At 33.1% G+C, this 10,506-nt stretch overlaps 1 protein-coding gene across 3 annotated transcripts in view; it reads left to right on the forward strand.

Moving 5' to 3' along the window:
- Nucleotides 1-8,432, forward strand: part of LOC149783145 (dyslexia-associated protein KIAA0319-like protein) — a 146,871-nt gene extending 138,439 nt beyond the window's left edge. For all 3 annotated transcript variants that reach the window (XM_089931372.1, XM_089931370.1, XM_089931371.1), the window contains one exon: nt 149-8,432. In XM_089931372.1, the coding sequence (XP_089787498.1) occupies nt 149-306 (158 nt within the window). In that variant the 3' untranslated portion in view covers nt 307-8,432. The remainder of the gene's footprint in view (nt 1-148) is intronic.
- Nucleotides 8,433-10,506: the final 2,074 nt, after the last annotated feature.

Below are 10,506 nucleotides of genomic sequence, written 5' to 3' on the forward strand. Positions count from 1 at the left end.
GGGACTGACTGAGTTATTTGAGTAATAATGAGTTTTGGAGTATTAAATTGATATTCAAGTTATCAAAGATTTATTGTATTTTATATTAGTCAAAAAAGTGATAATGTAATATTGTTATGGACTAACCATTATATTATTTCTCTTTCAGGGAAAATGCAGAACACCAGTATGATGATTTCTGAATCCGATTTCTCGAGCGAAGAGGAAACCATATTTTTGAATCATAATAAAAAGACCAATGGACATATCCCAAAACACATGAATGGAATTTCAAAACTGAACATGAAAACAAAACTAAAAACATGATGGAATTCAGGGCATACACTCATTTTGTACTTTTGTTGATTTGTTGTTATAAATTGAATTAACCAATAACTATATAGTATTATTTTTACAAAGAAACAAAATTAAACAATTGATATGTTTTTTGAGTAAATGTAATAATTTGATTTTGACTTCCTACGTCATAGTAGCCAAACTATGCTGGACAATACAAAAAGAATTCTTAATTGAAAATAGGTTTAGAATGTGAATTAAATTAAATTGCCATGATTATTTGGAATGTGAATTAAATTAAATTGCCGATTATTTGGACCATTTGGAAGTTCAGTCCATATTCAAAGTAAAATGGATTTATCATCCCATACTGCAGTCATCCCAGGCCATGAAGTGTCTCAGTATAAACTTGTCTCAGAGTAAGAAATGTTGATGATATAACATATTTCTTTTTATACCACTGTTATAGACATCGGCTTCGTTATTTACTTGAATTTCTTTTCTGAAACGCTGCCTAATTTATTTCACTTTCTTGTAGCTTTTTGCTTTGTATAATACATCATAATGTGGATTAGAATACCCCCATTACACTGCAGTAGCTCAGTGGTATGTCCTTGGGAGAGAAGTCCCTTTGGTTTGCATAATATAGCTAATAGTGGCAATAAAACTTACAAAACAAACATGCCCCATTATGTGATCTTTGCATACAGTATGCCCCATCATAATGTGGTCTTTACATACAAACTAATCCATCATAATGTGGTTTCACATGCTGCATGCCCCATCCTAATGTGGGTTTTGCATGCAGCATACCCCACCATAATATGGTTTCACATACAACATACCCCACCATACTGTGGGTTTTGCATACAATATGCCCCACCATAATGTGGCTTAATATACAACATACACATCATAATGTGGCATCACATGCAACATACCCCATCATAATATGGCATCACATGCAACATACCCCATCATAATATGGCATCACATGCAACATACCCATCATAATGTGGCCTAACATGCAACATACCCATCATAATGTGGCTTAACATGCAGCATACCCATCATAATATGGCATCACATGCAACATACCCATCATAATGTGGCTTAACATGCAACATACCCATCATAATGTGGCTTAACATGCAGCATACCCATCATAATAAGGCTTAATATACAACATACCCATGCAGTTAATGTAGAATTCAGACCAAATACAATATTATTTTGATATATGCACACAGATGTGATGTTTTTGGTGACAGAAATACATTTTAAAAAGCCAGTTAAAGGCTGATGAGTGTGATCGTTTAATAAAACTAAAAACATTTCAGGTGTCTTTTCTGCAAGCCATTTGTTTGGAGCGATTTTATGAGATTGTACTTGTCTAATTTTAACAGGATAATTTTCAGTCCAGTAGCATCCAAAATAAATACGTACTGTGAGCACACAATTTTCAGCATGAGTTTTCATGTTGCTGATAAAAAGGCTTTACACAGGAAGTCATTCAGGTGATCTGAAGTATTGAAGAGATTAATGTTAAGTTAGCAAGGTTTACTGTATTATAATAACTGTAAATATTTAGGTTCTATTTCTTCAGTTCAGAAGGGTTTTTTACTCTGTTCATATTTGATGGTAGAAAAGATCATTATTTGTTTCCATCTTAATCTTTTATTTAGCAGTAGTGGTACTGTAATTTAGACATGACTTGTATTTTGTTTTGTGAGACATGACTTGTATTTTGTTTTGTGAGACATGACTTGTATTTTGTTTTAACTTTGCCGTCATACCAGTAGCATGGCATTCAACATTTAACCTCTTCCCTAATAATGTATGTGTACACACACACACACACACACCAACACACACACACACACTATAAGGTGCCTCATTGTAAGATTGTTACATGTATAAGACATACAGTCATGATCCCATTTGATTATTTAACAGAAATATTATGTATCAGATAACTCAGTGGAAAACTACTTCAGTCCTTTTGTATGGCCACCATGAATAACATTGCAGTAAGGGATGACTGTGTTAAAGAGTTTTGTTGAGAAGGAGGACTGTGTTATAGAAAACTGTAGTAAGGGAGGAAGCATTGTAGTACGGGATGACTGTGTTAAAGAGTACTGTAGAGAGGGAGGACATGTTAAAGTGTATTTTAGAGAGGTTGGACTGTGTTAACTCATTAACCCCTGATGATGAGTTTATGTGGCAGGAGGCAGTAGGCTACTGCCAAGCTCTGTAGCATCAAGGTCAGGTATGATACACTAAAGTGGGTGGTATTATATAAAGGTAGACAGATGTAGCTCTACAATGATATCAAATAATCTGGAATTTCATGTTGCACTACAAAATACAGAGGGAAAAACCTCATTTTTTGGACCCGATTTTTTTTTAACCCAAAATTTGCCCGTGGTCGGAAGCCAATTTTGTGTCTGGATTTTAGACTTTTTGGTCTCAGATCTAAGGCAGACCAGTATGAACTGCAAACAGACATAAACCTTTGCAAAAAGTAGGATGAGATGGGCATTTGGAATGAAGAGTGGTCTCGATATGAAAATATCCTTCTGTTAAGCAAAAAAACAAAAAAAGAACTCCAACTTTTACCCTTCTGCGCATGCGTGAGCCAAATAGCCAATGAAAAATGATGTTTCTAACACATCTATGCATTATGTTATTGGAAGATCACCTGGAAGTTGATGTTTTAGGATGTATTCAGAAATAGCTTTCAAAATGTGTTTCCTACTCGAATTTCAGATGTAAACGACAAAAATCTCCAGGGGGTTAATGTGATAAAGAGAACTGTAGTAAGGGTGGACTGTGTTGAAGAGCATTGTAATGATGGAAGACTGTTAAGGAGCATTATAATAAGGGAGGACTTTGGTAAAGAGCACTGTAGTGATGAATAACTGTTGAAGAACAATGTAGTGAGGGAGGACTATGTTAAAGAGCAATACAATTTCTGTTGCCATGCCATTGAAGATGCTTCATTTTTTGTGAATTGTTTTGCAGGTAATTTGTATATTTTGTTAATTTCATTTATAAAATGTTTATATTATGCTGGAGAAATTTATTCAAATGTTAATGCATATGTTCAAATGTTAAATACTATATTCAAATGTTGATGCATTTTGTAATTCCAAATTTAATGGGAATCATTTTGCTTTCAACCGTTGCAGGTTTTTGGTGTGAAGTCATCAGTTGACATCATTGTTGGTGAGATTACATTCAGTCATGATTTAAATTAATATACCTAAATTTTCAGACATGTAGCATCCATAATAACCTCATGACATAATGTTACACAAGGGGAAATGTAATGACTGAAGCATTCAGATGTATTTCAAGGTCATTTCACTTTAATATTATGTGGTCTGGTCAGTAAAACCAATATTTTTTTTGTAATGCATTAAATAGAACTTTTAATTTATGCTGATTTAAAACAAATTTGTTTATTGTCTATTTATGTCATATAAATTTTATAAAATTTGATCAGGTTTGGTACTTTTCTTTCCAAGGCTCACAGAAGGAAGTCAGCTATTTTTATAAAAGTTATATCGACTTAAAACTTGTGTAAGGTTAAACCTGAAGACTACGTTGTGCAAGAAGAGCTGATACCAGTGTTCATTTTTAATTTTTGTTCGAAACCATTTTTCCCAGTGTGGAAATATGTTTTATAAACCTTAAATGTGAGTATATTTCAATTCAGTAACTGCTATATCGAATCATATCTGAAATTAATAAGTCTATTATGTGAAGCTACTTGGGTATATAAAGATTTTGCAATGATTCTTATGCAAAAATAGATGTAATTTAAATCAGCAACTTCCAGTATGATGTGAGCTGTCATTATTGGTCATAGAGCAGAAGTGCTGTGTCTAATGTACATCTGTCCTGAACTATTTGGAGGATGGCCATGAAACAATCACATTCATCCCATGGTCCAGTTGGTCCTAAATGAAATTGTTTCATGCTTGGACATCCAATATGGCCACCACAGTGGACATCTTGAAAATCTTTTCATTTTTCCTCCTGAATAAATGGTCACATCAGCATGGGGTTTTCCTTGAAATTTTCTTATGTCTGGTTCGTCTTATAGGCTGTTACAGTAAAACTTACCTGGAACCCCGGGAAGGCCCTTTTAATTAGGGGTACTCACCCATAGATGCAATTTAGAATTTTCTTATAATTTTATTAGGAATACTTTGAAATAAAAGTACCCTAGCATATATTATTTTAAAAACTGCCTTCCCTAGGTACTATGTATGTTTAAATGGAACAGCCCTAAACAGAAATGGTGCTAATCTGATGTTCATCAGTGCTGCAACAATGGCCGTCATGGAAATATTACTTCAGAATGATGAAGTCATACTGATATTATCTCCCATGGACTTGATGCTTTAATAGCATTCTTAATGCACATTAACTCTAAACATCTTGGCCACTGTAATACATACATGGATTGATTGAGCCAGCCTAGTAGATTTGTCAACATGTAGGTCATGGACTTATTATTATTATTATTATCAACATTTGTAAAAGTACTAGTCCTCTATTAAGAGGTTTTGGTACCTTAGATTTTAAAAATCGACATTGAGAACCAAGTCTCTCAATCCAGATGGTCTCCAAACAGTGCTCATACAAGAAAGGTGTTACTGTATTTATCATATGTTAGGCTTCATTTAAGGGAATTTTTGTTGAATATTTGCTCATTGATTCCATTTGTTCTGATCTCATGTAAATATGTCATATTTGGGTTGGTAAATATTTTGTTTATACATACACGACCAGAAATAGTTTAGCCATCTTAAATGTAATATGCAGTACTACACATTTGATAAGGCTATAAAACAGTTTTCCTTTAAGTATATATTTTCTTATCCATTGTGAAATTAGTTGGCATATCTTGGATATGAATGACCAAGGTTCTACGTTAGGTGATGAAAAGTGTGAGGTTTTCTATGTGTAGATACAGCAGGTGCCCGTTTACTTGCAAATGATATAAAATTCAATGTATTATATATTATGAAGATATTAACAAATATATTGCAAGTTGTTTGTTGTATTGTTCATTCATCATTAGAATTTTGTCTGGCATCCAGGTCAAATCTAAATATGGTAATCAACTGGTTTTAATTGTTTATTAGATTGAAGAAGTATAATTATTAATTAATATTCATTTTTGAATGGCATTACAAGATTTCTCAGCAAATTGGTTTATGTCAAATTGTATTTTAGGTCCTTTTCTAGTAATTCTGTTTTATTGTCCTTATTTGAAGATGCCAGAATTTGCATGATTCTATGTTATTTGCCTATTCTTGCTCATCTTACTGCACTCTTGTTGAGATACTGTTCATTTTTGTGGCGTTATTTGCTTACATTTAATAGTATTCTCTGTTACGGAATTAATAGGTATGTACATGGTGATATAGCATGCCCTCGCAATGTCTTTATATCGTGATTTCTGATGTAATGTGGTTTTGGCAATGGACCCAATGACTAAAATGTAATCATTTTTTTTTTTTGAGGCAGTTTATCAGATGCATAATTGATAATGGTGAAAAGAAAGCAGTATGAAACTTAATATCATATCTTTGATTTCCTTTTTCTTGAGCGTTAATATTGGAACGAGTTTGATAATTCCTGCTGTAGTCTAGTTTGGGTCGTATGTGGTTTTCACGATAGCTCTCTTCTGTTTCTGATGCTGTTCTCACCACACCGCTGTTCTGTTTCTAATGCTGTTATCTGTATACCACTGTTCTGTTTCTAATGCTGTTCTCTGATTACCACTGTTCTGTTTCTAATGCTGTTTTCTGTATACCAGTGTTCTGTTTCTAATACTGTTCTCTGTATACCCCTTTTCTATTTCTAATGCTGTTCTCTGTATACCCCTTTTCTGTTTCTGATGCTGTTCTCTGTATACCCCTTTTCTGTTTCTAATGCTGTTCTCTGTGTACCACAGTTTGATTCTTAACTTGATCAGCATTTATGGATCCCATCTGATGTGTTATTAAGAGTGAAAACTGAATTTTGAGGGTTGCATTGTTAAACTGGTGCTTTGTGAAAACATATTACTTTTGAAAGTATTTAGATGTATAAGCTTACTTGTTTATCTGTTAATTGATACTCACACAGAGATTAGTTTTACAAAATAATATTCCATTTTTTAACCTATTATTAATTTATCATCATTAGAAACAAAGAAATCTCAGCTTGCAAAAACTCTAAGGAATAATGCTTGATAACTTTGAAAACATTCAGTTACAGCGACATTTCTGAAAGGTACCATATTTGTTTACAATTGCTGTCTAAGGATTAGAGAGACTGAATGTTAATGGCAGACTTTTCTATTTGCAGCAGTGAAGAATAGGATGAAATACGTGTATCTCAAACACTGCCCTGTATTTTACCTATTTATCATAATAAGGTATTGCTCTGCCATATTAAGCATGCATAATTACATTGACTACAATTGGGTCTCTGCCATGTACAGTTATACTGAGATTTCGTTTTTCTTTTTTTTTTTTTAATTTGATTTTCATACCTTTATCTATATGACATTAAGATAAGGTGGTTGGCTGATTGCAGAACATGTTTTTAAATTTCTACATTATTGGTTAGAAATAGACACAAAAAATGAACATCTCTCTTTACATGTTTACATCAGAACTGTTAAATATATTTTCTGTTGTGACATTGAAGACATGAATGGAAATTAGTGACCCCTGTCAGGGCCATTGTTTTCATACAGAGCTTAGATCTGAATACAGGATCTGAAATTTGATAGATGGTAATTTTGAAAAATTAAATTCTGGGTGTATAAATAAATACCTGTAGCATGAAACAAAATTTTTATAATGAATCTGTAATATAGTTCATTAGAACATATGACTTGCTATATAATATATGACTGGCTATAAAACATACAACTGGCTATATAACATATGACTTGCAATATAATATACAACTGGCTATATAACATATAACATGCTGTAGAACATACAACTGGTTATATAACATACAACTGGCTATATAACATACAACTTGCTATATAATATACGACTAGCTATGTAACATATGACTTGCTATATAACATACAACTGGCTATATAACATATTACTTGCTCTGTAACATGCAACTGGCTATATAACATGACTTGCTATATAACACAACTGGTTATATAACATGATTTGCTATAAAACATACAACTTGCTATATAACATACGACTTGCTATATAATATACAACTGGCTATATAACATTACTTGCTATATAACAACTGATTATATAACATATAACTTGCTATATAACATACAACTGGTTATATAACATGACTTGCTATATAACACAACTGGTTATATAACATGATTTGCTATATAACATACAACTTGATATATAACATACAACTGGCTATAAAACATATGACAGGCTGTATAACATACAACTGGTTATATAACATCCAACTGGGTTCATGATGACACAATTTTAGTTATATATAATTTTATAGGTAACAGAGGAACATTTATTAAGACATAATTTTACAGTTCAGATTTTAAGGTTCTATTTCTTTGTGAAAAAATGAAATTGATTAAATTTTTATTCATTATGCTTCCCATATAATATCCTTTCAGAAAAAGTCTTTGTTCATCTCAGCAGAAAGAGAAAAGTTATGAAACTTAGAAGACCAAAAGTTCAGCGATCCTTCAATTAGCCACCATTACTTTTAAGTTAGGTTTTTTAGTATGTACTTCTCATTAGTACTGATTAGTATGTATTTCTGTATTTCTCATTTATACTAATTAGTATGTATTTCTCATTAGTATTAATTAGTATGTACTTCCCATTTGTACTAATTAGTACATACTTCTCATTTCATTTTCTTTTGGAAAACATTCCTATGGCATAATGCTGTTGCTTAAAAATCTGTTTACAAGTGTTAGATTTTGATTTTATTACATTCCTTTTATAAAATGTTATATATATTGATACTCAGAATTCCAATATAATCAGTTTGTAAATATTGGTTATGTTCCTGTGTTATCAGCATGGAGTGGCTAAAAATGATCATTACTGTTATTATTAATATTACTACAAATTTTAATAAATGTATACTAAAACTTGGTAAATAAACAGTTCATATCAAAACTGCTGTCCGGAATTGTTTTCCTGTCATGTCAGCCATCCTGACAAACTATTTACACTTGACAAAGATATTTATGTCTCCTTAAGAATAATGTATGGTGCTGCAACTGTTTTACCCACATAATGTACTTTAGCAAACAATGTTGAACTGTTTGATGTAAATTTGGAAAACAATCTAATGTACTGTACTTTCAGGAAGTTCTGTATTTGTCCATCTTTGTGAAGAAATGTTGATGCATAGTATTGTCCATTCCATCAATCTGTTCCTCTCCATTTCTTTTTGAGATTAATAGATGAAATGTAGAATACTTGTACATCATCACTAGAATATGTGTCCATACCATACGGGAAGGGGGGGTCCTTTTCACAAGGTCAAGGTCACAGTTCAATATTTTACTTTTCCATCAATCTTTCTTTTCCGTTTTACAGTTTTAAAGCTATTTGAGATGAAATCATGAAACTTTATATACATGTTCATTATTGCTAGAAGGTGTGTTGCATATTAGACATGGGGTTACTACTTTCAAGGGCAAGATAACCTTGATATTTTGTTCCCATCATGCTTGCCCTTCCATTTATAACTTTAAAGCCATTTGAGATTAAGATTGAAACTTGGTATACATTTACATCATCACTGGAATGTTTTGTATACCACACAAGGTGAAGGTCAGGGCTCAATATTTTTCAACTAGTTCACACTTTCTTTCACCGCTCTGGTGACCTAGTGGTTAGAGCGTACGCCTTGGCAGTGGAAGGTCATGGGTTCGATCCCCAGCCGAATCATACCAAAGACTTACAAAAATGCTACTAACAGCTGCCTCCCTTGGTGCTCAGCATTAGAGGTTAGTGTTAGGACTGGTCGGCCAGGTGTCAGGATAATGTGACTCGGTGGAACATCATGCTGTATGTCTGTGGCTTGATGCCCCAGTGCTAGACATCACTATAAACTGTCACACTGCAGACATCGTAGCAATATGACAAAAATTGTTAAAGCTACATTAAAAACCCAAATCACACACTCACACTTTCTTTCAACTCTGTAGCCTTTGTGCTGTTTTAAGATTAATGGATGCAACTTTGTATTTATATCAGAGATGTGTCATAAACCACATTGGTGGGGGTACCTAGCTTCAAGGTCAGGGTCACCAGGCTGTAGTCTGGTTTCAGCCACAGTTGTTCTTATGCTTTCTAACTTATCTGCTGTTGAATGAGATGGAAATTGTATGCTTATAGGTTGGCGCTTGAAAATGTGTCTCATTGCATGTTTGAGGAGTCAAGGTCAATGGTTTGTACTTTAAAGTTTATATCATAAAAGTTGTTTGAGGTATAGGGATGAACCATGTATTTCTCACTTTCATGGCATCACATGTTTCAGTCACTTCCACTCTTTAAAAATATTTGATGTATGCCTTGTAATTTTACACTCTGTCTTAAAGGTCAGAGTTTGATTTCATGATTGTGAACTTTTATGACCTCACTATGGTATGCAGGGACAAAAAAGACTCTGGTTTTTGTTGTTGTTATATTTGTCCCTGATACTTCATTGGAGCATCACTGTTGCAGGCTAAAAGGGTGCGATGAGGTAACATTATATTTTGGATAACGATGTGCATCCCAAGGTCCTGAAAATTTGTCCAATAATGTACTGTCATTGTAATTTTATGTACCTATTTAGGGCTGACTATTTAACGAGGGTGAGAGCTGCAATTGTTTGTTAGCCAGGAAATTTATTTCTGTTGCTCCTCAGGAATATATATTTATTTATTCAACTGCTATAATGGATTCAAACATTTTTCTTTTGTTTGATCTGAGCAAGAATGTTTTTCAAACTATTTGGAAAGTCAGAAATGTTTCAAAAACATCACCAGCACCACCTTTGAAAATGAAATGATCAGTCCCTTATGTTCAAAAAAACCTGTCACTGTGTAGTATTAATTCTTATGATAATGTGTGCAATCTCAGTAATATAGATATGCAAAACCCAGGGGTTGAAACAGAGGTCTTGATTTATTAACTTGGTACACGTGACATGGTCAATTAAGTGGCCTGGTTATCTGTTGAGTCTTAGATAAGGATG

Source organism: Sinohyriopsis cumingii, chromosome 14, assembly GCF_028554795.1.
Source record: "Sinohyriopsis cumingii isolate HCF-2022 chromosome 14, ASM2855479v2, whole genome shotgun sequence".
Classification (NCBI taxonomy): domain Eukaryota; kingdom Metazoa; phylum Mollusca; class Bivalvia; order Unionida; family Unionidae; genus Sinohyriopsis; species Sinohyriopsis cumingii.